Source organism: Ciconia boyciana, chromosome 6 (genome assembly GCF_034638445.1).
Source record: "Ciconia boyciana chromosome 6, ASM3463844v1, whole genome shotgun sequence".
Classification (NCBI taxonomy): Eukaryota; Metazoa; Chordata; class Aves; order Ciconiiformes; family Ciconiidae; genus Ciconia; species Ciconia boyciana.
In genome coordinates, this window is record NC_132939.1 from 36,179,554 (window position 1) to 36,195,333 (window position 15,780).

Below are 15,780 nucleotides of genomic sequence, written 5' to 3' on the forward strand. Positions count from 1 at the left end.
TAGGTAGTAATACAAGAATGACCACTTGATCATCATAATTAAAATTTCTGCCAAGCACTATGAAAAAACAGTTTCTGCAGTACTACATATATTCTTACCGATTTCGTTGTGTATTCTGAGATGTTGTTCTCAGCAATTATAAATGAATATGCATTGACACAGAATTGTGTTTTACCCTAAAAATCTTCAGACAAAAACATATTGTATGGAAGAGCTATAAGCGAAGGAAACACAGAACTTTCACTGAATTGAAGATCTTTGTCTTGCTGCTTGTTAAAAAGCTATTATCATGTAAGTTTAGTAATGTAAGATAAATGTCACTAACAATTTACTCTAAAGAATGAGGGAAGGGGAGCAAAAGTAACAAAAGAAATAGCATAATAAAATTATGCTTCAAAATGCCCCATATTTGCAAACTAACATAGCTAAAGGTATTATTCAAAAAGTCAAATACAACCACATATGTAAGACAGTTTTCACGGTACTTCCCTCCACTATCCGAATACTAAAGCACTCATCAGAACAATGAGTTTACAACTATTTCCATGTAAAGTCTCAAACTTATTGGTAACTAAGTTCTGTCAAAATTAAGCTAAACTGATAAGTCACAGAAAACATTCTGAACAGTTTTGTACAAATTGACAAGCCAGATGATATAAAGCAGTAGAACAAGCCTTTTTAAGCACAACATATACTTCAAGAGGACTGGAAAAATTTAAGCTGAAGCAAGTGCATTAATATGGTGAAAGCAAGTCAAATTTTGACTCAGAAAATCTATTTCATAAATAAAATTGTTTAAATACAGGCTTGAATCCAGAAAACCAAACTAGGAATGAAATGTGATAAATACAGTATCTTTCCATGCTCATTTTGTCAATGGTTCATTAAGATTCAACATCTCCTGAGGACGCAAAGGCTCTTCAGTCAGCAACATACAAATTTAGATAAACTGCTTTAAATTATATACGTCCAACACATTAGTTGTGCTATTGACCAAGATTGTATTTTTCCATGAAAAGAAAGGTATTATGTCGCCACATGTGTGGCAACGATATTAGGCAACTACTTAACAAGTACAGCTTTTTAGATAATCTTCTCAATAAATCAAGATTATGATAGAGCAAGTCTGGTGTCATATTAAATTGTTTAAATTCCTTGACTTTCTAATATCCTTTGTAGTACTGACTCCATGCTTAGGATACTTCACAATGTCCAGGTATCCAAGGGCTTTGGCGTTTTGATCTGTGGAAACAGCCATCACTGTTTCCACATTAGTTTCTGAGTACTGTTATACAGTTAGTGGAACAACCCAATCTCGGATAATTCTCACTGAGGTAGTAATTAATTACTAACTGCATTGCCCTCTAGTACGGCAAAGATTTGGAAGATAAATACTATTCAGAACGTAATTCTATTGATTTTATTCTAAAGTCTTAGAATCACAACTTGAATTATTCCTTAAAAACAAATATAGTCACTCTCTCTCTGCTGAGATGCTGTTACTGACTTTGAATACCCATAAATCCATTCCATTGCAAATAAATGTGTTGGTTTAAACAGGAGATGTAGGAATGCTCACATCATAATTTAGCTGAGAGAGAGAAGTTAAGAAGTTGTTCCTTTTACCTTCTCAGCTGACAGTTAGCCTTCTGCCCTACTTGTTGTTACTGCACATAATCTGTTATACTGCATACAGTTCACCAGAGAGAACTGCCTCTCCTCTGAGCTTTAAATCTGCCAGATACGATCAGAGGGGTGACAGAGAAGTAGGAGGATCAACAGGATGGGTGATTAAAAAGGTACAGGAAGAATGTTTCAGCCCAGATTTTGAAGGCAATAAATTGGTATTCTCCTCCCAGATATGTAGAGATCTATTTTGTACTTCCTTCTTGTTTATTTGCATGGACTTGGGGCTGCTATGGGGTTTCCCATCATATTTTTGGTCTAAACAGTATTAGGCATCAACATTCATTTCAATTAGTTTGAGAAATTTGAATAGAGTTAGCTATAATATTTGGTCTACCAAGAAAAACAGAAAAATAAGAACCCTTTTATGAATATTGTGAAGTTCTAGCTACTGTAGAATATTTACTAATGGATTTACACTAAGATCATTTAGCATGTTTTCTTCAACCTGGATTATGACCCAGTTTGCTTCTGGCTTGAAGGTATTAGATTTCATATAAATAATCTTAGATGAGCTGTTTTATCTATTTAATGGCATTACTCATCAAAATTACAAACTTAAGGCAGTAAAAATATATCGCTAATAGCTTCTAAATACAAATACTTGAAAGCAAGAAATAAGGATTCTGTTAGAGAAATTCCTATCATTTCAGAATACTTTAAAAAACAAGCAAACAAAAAATGATTGTATGTAAGATGGTAACAACTACCTTATAAACTGGCTGAATAAGCTTGTAGTATTGCGAATGATTCGAGCAGCCTGGGATTCCTCATGCTGACATCTTTGTAAGGTTAGACCATCATCCATATGGCCTTCTTGGTGTAATATAACCTATTGAAAGTCAGTAATAATCACAATAATTACTTAAAAAACCTTTGTGCTTTTAAGTATTTTGTAACTTATTTCAATATTGCACTGAAAACAGTAATTGCATATATACTGACCTATTACTTGTTAATCACTTTATCTGAACATCTGTTTATTAATTACAAATTTGTCAGTCGCACATAAAACTTGTTCAGAGAAGACATTTTAATGTACCTTTAATCTCCCACAATTCATTAAACATATATGCTTACCAAATATTTTCCAATTGAAACAAAAAATGTCACTCTTTCTATATTCTGGCTGTCAGGGAAAGAGGATCTTTACTATCTTAAGCATCATGTACTAAAGGATTCATGCATGAAAAGACTGCTGACAAGAAAATCAAGCTGCAGTGACAAACATCATAAAAATTACAATGCAGCTAAAGGAGCAACAACATTTATCAGTAACTTCTGACCCATTTAACTATTCTCTACACATTGAGTTGGAATCCTATCAGAACCAGATGTGAACATGATACGAACTTCAAGCAATAACAAAGATCCTTTGGTGGGTTTTTAATTTTTCCCTTTAAATAAATACCCAAATTCACAAAAAGCCAGCATAATTTTTAGGCATCACAAAAACAAGTCTTGATCATTTTGAGTCACTGAAATCCTACAGCACTTTTGTAAGAATTAAATGTGAGTTATCCGGCTTCTTTGCCTAAGATGTAACCTATTGAATTCTCCACTGAAAAATGTATTTTTTTTAGCTCTGAGATAGTAAAAATTTGCTGCCCAACTTCCCAGTTAGCTGAGTAATTCTGAAGGCACCGAATAGTTAACAAAGAAACAAATAATGTTATACAAGTGGTTACTGACACAAATGGGAAGGTTATTTACCAACAGCTTTTTGTACATACTGGCATATAGGTATACCAAAGCACTGGAAAGTGATGTTTTTCTATACTTGGCAGGATCCAAAGTAGACATGATCTGTTTACCAACAGCTTTTTGTACATACTGGCATATAGGTATAACCAAAGCACTGGAAAGTGATGTTTTTCTATACTTGGCAGGATCCAAAGTAGACATGATCTGTTCCTTCCAACGTGCTGAGGAAGTGTTTTAAAAGAGGCAAACAACACCCTATGAGTTTATCTGGACCCAGAATCCATGGAAATGTGATGGAGAAGACTAGGAATACATTTCTGAATGAGTATATTGATAATATTATCTTAAAGGAGACTAGTTTACATACTGGTCATCTTTCCTCTTTGTTCAAGTACTTCTTCATATAGAGTCACACTGTGGATGACTTTGTTAGCTGAAATATCACTGTTTCCATAAAGAAGGGTTCTGGGGTCTCTTAACTGAACAATAACTGAAGAACTGTTCTTCCTATCACAAGACTAGTAAGAAATCATTTGACAATCAGATAATGTTTCCTCAGGCCATTGCATGGAGCTACAGATTTTGGAGCTACAAAATGAAAACATTTGACAGATAGGATATTAAAGCTGCCACGCTTTGCAAAGTAATTGCACCTTCACCATTGTGTAGCAGATATGCACACTTCTCCCTAAGTATGCAGTCAATCAGGGAAGAGAGAAGTCTTTTAGAAGGACCTAATATTCTAATATTCCCTATTTCTCGGACCAAAAGAAAAAACACCCCAAAACCTCAACTAAATAATCCAGAAACACCACAATGACAGGAAAGTGCTATTTAGAACTCCAGTAAGTATATCATGGCTAGAAGCATCCAGCACTGTCTGCTCCAGTTCTTGAGATAAACCACTTCTCTGCATATAAAGGGGCATTTGGTACTGCCTTGCTTGTTGAGGTACAGGAGGGCATTGGTATTGACCAACACCCTGAGCAATGGTCTCTAGGACCTGAATCCAAAACATGTAGCATATGTTTGTCTGTTCTCTGAGCTCTAGCATTCTGGAGCTCTGCAGGAGTTCATAGCTTGCACATAAGCAGGCTCTCAAACTGAGAAGATAGGCATCCATCAGTCACGCTGGATGGTGGAGGAATGTTGAATAGAATATTGATGTAAACATCATCACTATCTAGCAAAGTCTTGAACCCTTGGTTACTAAGACCTCAGACAGAGAGAGAGATACAACAGATCAAAATTCTGGCAGAAATCGTGCAACAGAAGCCTCATAAATGATGCCAGAATTTCTTACATATTTCTGCCTTGCAAAGACAGCGTGATAACTAGATACATGAAACTACACCAAAGGCAAACAACAGAAATTTTTACTTGGCATTTTGACTATTTTATAACAGAACTAATCCCATAGTTGTTTTCTCCTCTCTATAGATTTGCAGCAGCTGTCAGTGATAATAGCTAGGTTATGTGGAAAAAACCACCCTTTGCCTCTTGCAAAAATAAGGTATTTCTCAAGCCTCCTAGGGCTACTGAGGCATGTTACAAAAAGTGCAGGTCATCTTGAGGATTACAGTGACTGAAAGTGAAAATCTCCTGATAAAATGATGGTGGAGGACGCATACAAAGTTATGACTTCACTTTTACTGTAGAAAAATAAATTTTATATGAAATTTAAAGAGATGTATATATCTAAACTTGCTTACAAAATTATAGTACTATAATTTTCAGAGGATGAAAACCTGCTTCTTGCCTCCATAGGAATATCAATTATAAGAAGCAAGGTCTGGGTTTTCTTCTGTTTGAAGGCACTTAACAGGAGAGAATTCTCCAGGTGAGAGGGCAACAAAAGATTTGGAGTCTCTGAACATGAATGAAATGCTTTGAAAGACGAATAATAGTAACAGGCAATTATGGAGGTTCTTTTAGTCCCTTGCTGCTGAGCAGAAAACTGGGGAAACAAAATACTAAACTCCACAGGAAGCTATTGCAAAATTCTTCATTGAATACAGAGGAAGAGCCTTTTCAAGAAGTAAAATTGGAGACTCTGAGGAAACAGAATCCCATAGCCAATAGTGGCATGGGAAAGGAAGAGGCCATCATTGTGTGATTAAATCTCTTATCAAGAAAATACTGAATGATCGGCATACAAAGAAGAATTTCTCTGCTCAGCCAGATTGCTGAGAAGAAGTGAAGGGGTTGGGCACTCGCTCTACATTTATGACTGTGTGTGCTGCACAAATAAATTAGATTCTGCCAAGGGTGTGCTGAGGACCTCATTTTTTGTATTACAGTGCTTGTGTATCTTGTACAGGGCATTCTCTTGTGAATGTACACACATACAAGTAATTAAAGAATTCCAACTTCTGTTCAGTAAAGAACTTTTTTTTTTCATGTTCTAACAATAGGTTCAAGTTGTAAAAATCTATGAATACAGAATCAAAGAAACATTTGGTAATGATGCAGTATGCAAAGCTAGTACTAAACCCCTTAACTCTGAATGGAATGTAAACATAATTTCAAGACATAACAGGTCATATGCCCCTAATTAAGAAAATACTCATACCCTGTAATCAAAAGGTTGAGTGAAAGACCTTCTCGATGCCACATCACAATTACATCTAACGTTTTGGCAGGAAATTGTTCGTTAATATCCCTTAAGAAACTTGAAGAGTTTCTAGGGCCATTTCTTAAGTAACAGATTTAATTGCCATTTCATACAATATACTCAATTAAAAAATCTAAAACACCAGTGAATGTAAGATGACTTACAAGTTTATGCCCTTAAACAGTTAAATGTAGATTTTCAAAAAAGTGATTTGACCATCCAAATCAGGAATTTCCATATTTTACTGAAGTGTCAGTAATAAAAATTGAGCCCAAATTAGTAATTTTGTTCTGGCAAGAAAAATAACTAAATACATTTCTTAGTGGTAAAGTTTTTCTTCAGTTACATAGTTATGTTAATATCTACCATTTTTTTCATTTTTAGAATGGAATATTCACACCCTTTTCAATATAACAGCACAAAACAATTAAACCCACAATTGACACATTGGTAGAATGGCAAAAAAACAGGACAAACCAAAACTGTTATGCAACTAACATTCATTTTACAGTAATTTAAAAAACCCTCAAACATTACCTTTCTTTTCAAGGGACCTAAACGTGCTGATTTAGCGTCTTGTGCTTTGTAAGTCAACCATAACGCACTGGCCACATGTTGGACAAAACAGATTGAATCACCGTACTTTATTTCTGGGACTCCCATTCCATCAATGTCACGTTTAAGACTAGAATCCTGCTTTTCTTTTAGCTCCTAAGAAGATAAAATAAAAGCTAGCATTTAATCTCAGTACTGGAACAGGGTAAACCATTGAATTCTACAGTGAAACACATTCCAACACCGAACAATTTTTATGCTACTTATGTTGTTAAAATGCAGCTAAATTTCATTTCACATAATTTCTGTTTCTATCCAATTAATTAGTCAGATTCTGATTAAAAATAATTTCAAATCTGAAGCATTATTTTCACTGAAGCAAGAAAAATCAAGTAAAATCCATTACCATGTAAAGAGAAATATATATAAAAATCTTTAAATACTTAACCTAACCTAATCAATAACTGAGTTACTGATGTAATTAAAGTTTCAGTGTAGTAGAGTCTGTAGAACTATATATTACTAAAATTTTCAAATTTTAGCTTAAATAGGAAAAAGAAAAATGAGCAGAAACATATTTTGAAATTTAGTTAAAATATTTTTATGCTAAAGAATTTTTTGCTTATAAATAGTACATGCAGATAAAAACTTCACTTGGAATAACGCCTCTGTATTGCAACAACCAGCAAAGAAGAAAATATTAATTTTTAAAATAAGTACAATTTGGCTTTTACATTTATTTTACATTTGCATTTCTTAATTTTTTTACATTTATTTTATTTTTCCATTTATCCTCTTTGTAAGCGGAATTGGATTCTTTCAAATCTCTTTTAAAGACATTGCTCAATTCTCAGCTGGAACACCCAGTACAATTTTTAAGCTCAACCTATTTCTTAATCCCTTTATTCTTCATTCACAACCAGAGGATTTTAAGTCTCCGGCACAAAAGCAAGTATCATTTTCTTTAAAAAATAGTTTTCCTTTCAAAATTGAATTCAGGAATAAGAACAGGAATTGAATTCAGGAATACAGCAAATTCTGTAATAGCAAATTATGGATGCATGTGCATGTATGTGATTAAACAAAAAACTCTAAGTAAATAGAGTAATTAGATTATTCATTTTTCTGTGATTTCAAATGCTGATGGAATTAACCTTAAGTATAGATAGTTGCCCATTTGTTGCTAAGGAAACAAAATATGTTAGACATTGATACACAGTTGAAATTATTAGATGTGTAACAGGTTTTTGTATTTCATTTCAGTTTACTGAATATTCAACATCTGTGGAGTAAAGAGAAGTTCTATTTTAACTATGCTAAACTACTTCAATTTATATGGAATTTAGCTGTCACATTTCAACAATAATTTTAGTTGAAACAGACAGCATTATAATGCCAAGATGAGGCAGAATGAAATTACAAGACATTCCTTGGGGATACCCTTACAATATCAAGACTACGGAGAAATCATGTCACATCATATTTATGCAAACTGCACTATCACGTATAGATAAAAATTAACTCTTCCAATACACATTTACAGTGAGGCCATTAAATGAAAAAAACAATAAAATAGCAGAAATTCATTAAGTGTCAGCAATTAATTATTTGGCTTTACACAGCACCCTGAAGATTAAAACATTTTTCTCAAATATTATGTCTGTGTCAAGAATCAAGCATCAATGAAAATTTCAATGAAAGAAATCATAATGTGGTAACAAGTGATCCTAGTTAAGTTACTGTTTTAAAAAAATTGAGCTGTACCGATCCTTTTTGATGACACTAAACATAAAGAAAAACCAAGATTTTTCGAATTTCAGAAATAAAGCTTTAGAATTATTTCGGGGGCCTGAAGGCTGTTCTCACTTTAAGCAAAACAGCTTAAATTCCTCTTCATGATGTTTTACTCTTTGTGCTCTGTCCAGTTTCTCTAGGATTTCAGCCAAGTCATTTGATAGTAGTGTGCAAAGAGAGGGTGTACTTTCTAGCAGCTGAAAAGTATAGTCAGATAAAGATTATGGAGGGTGAAGGGGGAAAAAAAATCTCTTATCTAGATACTTGTGCATATCTTAGCAGCAAAATAACCAACCACTTTCTCCTTCAAACCCCTCTCTTCACAACCTATTCTCAGTTTAACTCCCTCAGGCCATGAATGAATCAAGTCAAAGAAAACAAATCACATCATGGGTCTGGAAGATGGCAAAGGAAAAAATAACAGTAACAAAAAATAAAAAAAGAAAGATGGAATGAACAAAGGAACTTGAGGGCAAAGCTGTCAAAGATGCAATTTTTACAAGATATTTAATATACTAGAAGAAGGGCAAGATTTAGAAACTGAGAGAATTCATAGAATCATAGATTCCTATGTGATAGAAGGAAGTTAAGGAATGGCAGTGTGAACAGGACAAATAAACCCAACTGTCTTTACAATGATTTTTCAACAGTCTTCTGGTATAAACATATCAGGGAAAAAACTCTTGATATCTTAAGGGCTTGTTTACGTACCCCTAAGAAGGGTAAGACAACCTGACTGCAGAACTCTTATTAAATCTAACTTACACAAGCTAATTAAAATTGTATCTTTTGGTGTTGCACTCTGTTATTGCATTAAAAGTACTGCCATCGGCTACCCCAATTTAACAAAAGAAAAAGATAAAAGGTCTACAAATATAAGAGCAGAGGACTGATACATTGAGCTTACCTATCTTGCTAGTAGGCTTACTGTACTCTGTATACTTTGCTGTATACATTTCTAAAGACCAGTAGGCAAGAAAAAAATAAAGTTATTTTAATTTTACCTTCTACTTTCTCCTCCCATGTAAAATAAGTAGAAAAAATACCTTAATACTGTATTTGAAATGCAGTGCTTACTGGGAAATGATAATTGTAAAATATGAACTTACAAATAAATACTTGAACTTTTAGAGACAATTGTAGGTAAAGGTGTCTGTAATACCTATCATCTTATTTCAAAAACAAATTAAACTTTATGATTACTACTAAACTATTACGACATCCTAATGCCATGTTGAGCCCCTAAGATAGCTACATGCTGGCAGTAATATTAAAATGATATCAAATCCTTCTGCATGAGTCATCTGTGACTTTTGAATGTGTCAGAATGTTACTTACTCAGACTACACCAATAATTTCTTCATTGTCAATTGTATATACAATCATGAAAATAAAATGTGAAATCTCAAATATTAATTCTGGGCTACAACAATTTTTAAATAAACAAATATTTTTAAATATGTTCTTGTTCTTCACTGTGTTTACTCTCAAAGAAATTTATAAGCAGAATCAAGGTTCTGCTCAGCAGAGTATACTGAGCCAAGTACTGTGCTGGAATGAGAACATCCCATTTCAAAACAGGATTCCATCTGCTGTAGGGAAACTGCTGTCTCTGTGGTCACAAGGCATTACAGAACTGTTGCCTTAAAATATAAAGGCTGACATTTTAGAACTTTGTCAAAAGCAAGCTCCATATTAAACCCAACAAAAGGCATAATTTGGGGGTTTTTCCATCAATTTCTGATGCTTGTAAGCTTAGTTTGCAGTAATTTGCAGTAAATAGACATATATTGCATATGCTGTTTTCATTGAAATCAGCACCATAATGTTCTTTAGCATATTCTTTCACTTTTTTAAAAGCTCCCTTCTATTCTTATTTATGTAAGGACATATTAAGGAAAACTCTAATTTGAATTTTATAATTTAAAATACCTGTTTCAATTTCCAGCGTTACCCAGCAAAAGGAAACAAAACAGTGAAAGTAAATACATTATGAATGTAATCACAGGTTTTGAAAAGCAAGGAACATACAAGACTGCTGAAGTGGTATGTAACAATAGTGAGGATGAAGGTGTGCTTTTTCAACAAGAGGGTCTCTATGACAAATGTTGGAAAAATAAGACTAAGTCATGTGTTACAGGCTCCTGGGAAACTTTGGGGATTTGGTATACTCCACGTAGCTCTGCATACTGGCAAAGAAAATATCTTTTTTCCACAAAAATCCTTTTGCTGGCTTCCAAACTGCAAAGAATTCCTCAATGGAGAAAAGTTTTATTTCCTTTTGGATACTCCACAGCAATGTATATTCTGAGCAATCTGGTCTGAATTCAGTGCTGACCCCACCTGGAGCAGAAGGCTGGACTAGATGACTTCCCAAGGTCCTTTCCAATCAGAATTATTCTATAATTCAAAAGGACAGGAGTGCTGTAAACAGCCAGGCATTCCAGCACCCTATTTTTAAGTATCTGTACACAGCTGGATAGGAAGGTATTAGATAGTTATCCTGAAATTTCCCTTAATTCATGCCATATTAAGGTCCAGGCAAGTGAAAATATTTCTTCATTGAGAAAATGAACAAGAGAAAACAAAGGTTTACAAATACATATGTGCTGAAATTAAGATAATCACACTTGCATATATCTAGTCTAACTATTAGTTCTACGGTTCTTTTCCCCCCTCAATCTGTATGCAATCAGCACTTGGCTTTAAGAGTCCTTTGCTTCTTACAGCCCAGATCAATCTTTGGGGTTTATTCGCTTCCAAAACCTCACCTTTCTTTCTTCAGGAAGAGTTATCACTGCTTGTTCCCCTCACCTTTGGAAACACTAATGTCTCTACCCATGGGCCAGTGCAGCTCTCACCTGCCCAGACAATAAACAACTATTCTTATTCTTGGCACAGGCAAAAGCAAATTTATAACCTATTGTGAGATAAAAATATTCTTTTCTATATAGGACAGCACAAATCCTACGATGATGAGACACTGAACTTGTATTTCATATAAAAATGTACATTAACAATGATATTAAGTACAAATACAGTAGAATGGATGAATGCATTACACATTCATTACTGACTTCTGTATAATTAATTACTACTGTACTTCACCTTATTAATTTTGGGGATTGTAACAAATTTCACTAATGTGCCTCTGAGACACATCTCAACAAAAAGAGTAAGAAAATAGGGTATGTTTATTCAATGTAACAGAAATTATTTACTTTATGACTATGCATACATAAACATAAAATTTATATACTTAAAATTTATACATTTATATACATAGATTAAAATATTAAGAAATTGTAGGACAGCTGGTGGCCAATTAGGCAGTGAGTACATTATAGTAATTTGAACACAATGTTAAACCAGTAACTGCGGCATTCCTGGCATACTCACCATCCTTACCAGGGTGCCATGATTTGCCCAAAATGGGAAAAAATTACAGCTGTAATAAATGCCCCTGCACAACATCATACATACAATCTACACTGCATAGCCTTTACACTGAAGAAAGAACCAAAAACTATTTGGTGAGCATCTAGCAATCTAAGGAAATTTCCTGATAGTTTTTCAATTATTTTGATTGGTTAAAATAAAAATTCTCAGCATTCTGTATGCAGTCATACTAATAAAATAAACATTGTTATTTTAAACACGCTAAAAAGAAGTATTTGTTTTATTACACTAACAAAAGTCTAGCATGTTTCAAGACCCTTAATGCTAGATTTTAGCTAGTATATATCTAACTTTAAAGATTCTTTTTCACTGCCCTTCAGGGACCATACAGCATTCAGAATTACATGGAACATTTAACTTCTCATACTTAATAAAAAACTCTATTGTAGCAGCTATGGCAACTATTTATAAGTAATGTCATGAAAGCATGTAAAAACTTTTCCTCATCTTTGGTCTAAAAACCTTTCACTTTCTTGAAAAAAGTTATTAATTTTGCCTACCTCCATAATCATTCTTCATTCTCTCTCACTTGTACTGCTTTTCTCAGCTGGAAATGACGAAAAAGCTAGTGACATGCAATGAGCAGCTCACTAAAGAGCACAGTTTGAAAACATATGGTTTAGAAATCACTGACTACATTTTCCTTGCAATTCACCTATCAACACACTGCACAAAGAATAACAAGGGCAGAATTTTGTCCAAGTGAACTCAATTCAACTGAATTCAATTATGACAGAGCTGGAATGAATAACATTCTAGGGAGATTCTGTCCAACTAAAATGATTCTATAATGATTAAAGCATTCATATTAAACCACTGTATCTTGCACTAGTTTTCGATCTTGTTTTTTTAATCTGTTAACAGTTTAGTTTACTCTAAAATTTATTCATCATCCCTGTTTTTCCTCAAGGAAACCTTTGTTACTCTCAACTCAGGTTGTTTACCTTTGTATTTAAATGCATAATCCCTGTCAATTGCTTCAGTTTAGAAATTACAAATAATTTATAAAGTTGTTGAATCAACTCAGATCTAGTATTTGAGTGGTCCACATTTAAGACAAATTTGCATTGATGTTATTTACCTTTGATGCTCTAAAACAAAAGGCAGTAGATGTTGTGTCTGACTTCTCTCTGTCTAACATTGCAAGTCCTTCATCTTCATTCAGAGCCAAGTACTTTCCTGTTGTAATATGTCGAAGACGGAAAGGCTGTCCCCATCTGATGTTACTTCCGCTCCAGCTAAACACATGAGACATCAAAAAATAATTTATGAAGTAGAGCAAAACTAGTATTTCTATTTTGGGATTATTTGGGCCCAAAATAGAATGTGCGATATATATTCTTTTTTGCTTTTGCTTTCAATATTTGCATTAAAACATATGCAAAACTGTTAATACATTGGCTAAGGGAACTTTGGAAAGGAGTATAGCTTTAATTTTCTTGTTTCTATATCCTCTCTCTGTTTTATTAGGGTGTTACATGTGGTGTCCATAAAAAAAATCCTACATGTTTCTGCAAAATACTAAAGTGTAAATTAACTACTCTATTTCAGTTGACTGCCTAAACAAACGAATTAAACCTGTGAGGACTCAAAATTCCAAAGAACTATCCTACATCCCTGTAGTTATGAGAGTATTTCATTTGCAATCACAAACACACCAAGAGTAAAACAAATACACAGTTCAGAAGGCCATCAAAGTTAAAACATATATAGTTTTATGGTATGTATTGAAATCTCACTTGCAACAAGTTAAAAAAAAAAAAAAAAAAGACATCCATGAGGGATATTACTGTTCTGATTTCCACCCATGCTAGTGAAAACTAGGAAAGCATTTTACTTTTGGACAGAAGCAATGTCTCAAGCAGACGTATCTCATCGACAACACTGCTTTTGATATGGGACACAGACAAAAAAAAAGTAGTCTCAAAATACTGACATTCCCCATATGATTATATCATGGTAAATTACTTTTTATTATTGACAATGAACATAGTAACATATATCATATAGCAGGACAAATATATTACTCATGTTCTGCCTTAAGGGTCTGTACAACCAAATTGCTGTTAACATAACAAGAGCTGCTAACAAAAAAGTTCAAAAAATATCAGTACCTTATTCGAAGGGGTTCTACTCTCCACAAAGACCTTGCTCGAACACCAGCTCCTCCAGTTTCATAAAGTACTTTCCTACAGAAAAGATTCAGAAGATCATCCTCATGTTTATTTGTGCTACACAGTATTTATAACTTACTCCTCTGTAAACTGTATAGGACTCAATTCTCCCCAGCTAAACAGATGGAGTTGAATGGACACAAGATTCCTACTCATCAGTAAGAGCATGATACAGTATTTGAATGTCCCAGGTAAGTTAGGCTATTTCCATTAAGCTATTCTCTCTCAGGAGTTGATAAAATACTTTGCCTTCAAAGTGGCTGATAAACTTTTGCTGTCTCTTAATCAGTCATAAAAATACGTAATTCATACAGTTCCCAAGAGATTAATCTAAATTACTAATGCTCTTAAACGCATATAAACACAATATTAAAATAAGTATACACATTTGCATACATTAACGATTATCTGCATGAACGCGACATCAGAGACTTCATTCCCAGAATTGCTTCTAACCTTATTAAAAATGGTGGTGATAAAACAAAAATTTTGTATTATACTCTTTACAAAACAGATAACACAGATAAAATTATATATTGGTTTTAGGAAACTCAAAGAAATAAAAAACAGGAAGTGAAGGGACTCAGCCTTTAATATAATCTAGTTTTCTTGAATTACTGGCCAGGGGTTAGTGACATGTTTTAGTGCTGAAACTAACATTCTACTCAACAATCAAATAGAAACAAATACAAACTATGGTGGATTAGTCCTGTTCACAGGAATACATGTAAGAAAGTTTTTCATCTTTCAGTAATCATTCATGTCTTGTCATCTAAGCACCAAAATTTGTATAACCTTTCTCATATATAATGGATATAGGAAATACAATGGATAATAGGAAAGGTCTCAATCTGAGACTCAGGATGCATAGAACCTTTTTTTAAAAAAAATAATAATTTTAATTTTTTTTTTAATAATAGTTGTATTTGTTGCATTTTGCAACAGTAAAAATTCAGGAAATAATAAACTTCTAATCAAATATTTAGTTATAATAATAATTTGGGAAGTTCGATGTGCACCTTACCTATTTTAAAATATTTTAAGAATCTCTTAACTAAGTAAATTTAATGTGTAAATTTTACACATTTTCAGGCTACTATCTGCAACATTACTGCTATTGGGAAACTGTATTAGAGTGAGGGCCTTGCTTTCACAATGTGACTCCCAAGCTGTCCTCCATACTGTACTATGTAAGGGTTTATTGCACCATCATTATATAATAAATTGAAATGTTTTGTTACTGGTAGCAAACGCTCAGTGGGCACTCTTAACTGTACAGAAATCTGTTCACACAACAAAATAGTACTAGAGAATGACACTATTTTTTGCTATGCCTACTTCTTCATTTGACAGAGTGACATGACAACATCTATGTGTAAACTGTGAGCATGGTCAGAAACTGAGCCCTCCAGGTAGACACCAATAAGAAAATAATATTCTTAATAATTGTAATATACTGCAGTACATTCCTTCATAATTTGAGCAAGAGAGAAGGGTTCAGACATACAAGCAAAATTATTCTAGATGCAAAACAAACTGATTCACTAGCTTCTTTTCAAAAGTGCAGCAAACTTCCGAAGGTTTGTTGGGTTCTTTACTTTTTCTTAGAGCAATATAAGCAGACAGCCTTTTTTGTATTTCTAAACTTTTCTGGCAGTGGTTCTTTCTATTCATATATTTATTTATTGATACTTAAAGGAGGGTGGTTGAACATTTCAGCAAGATTATTTGATTCACACTTATTCCTGAATATTTTCACCAATTTCTAACGATAAATTTTGTTGTAGCTTTGTC

The 15,780-nt window shown here is 33.5% G+C and overlaps 1 protein-coding gene across 1 annotated transcript in view; it reads right to left on the reverse strand.

Annotated features, from left to right (window-relative positions):
• RYR3 (ryanodine receptor 3) overlaps positions 1 to 15,780 on the reverse strand; it is a 263,605-nt gene that overhangs the window by 156,608 nt on the left and 91,217 nt on the right. The window contains exons 11-14 of the mRNA XM_072864265.1: positions 13,927 to 14,001; positions 12,894 to 13,050; positions 6,542 to 6,715; positions 2,397 to 2,518 (exon numbers count right to left, since the gene is read on the reverse strand). Coding sequence (XP_072720366.1) covers positions 2,397 to 2,518; positions 6,542 to 6,715; positions 12,894 to 13,050; positions 13,927 to 14,001 — 528 coding nt within the window. The remainder of the gene's footprint in view (positions 1 to 2,396; positions 2,519 to 6,541; positions 6,716 to 12,893; positions 13,051 to 13,926; positions 14,002 to 15,780) is intronic.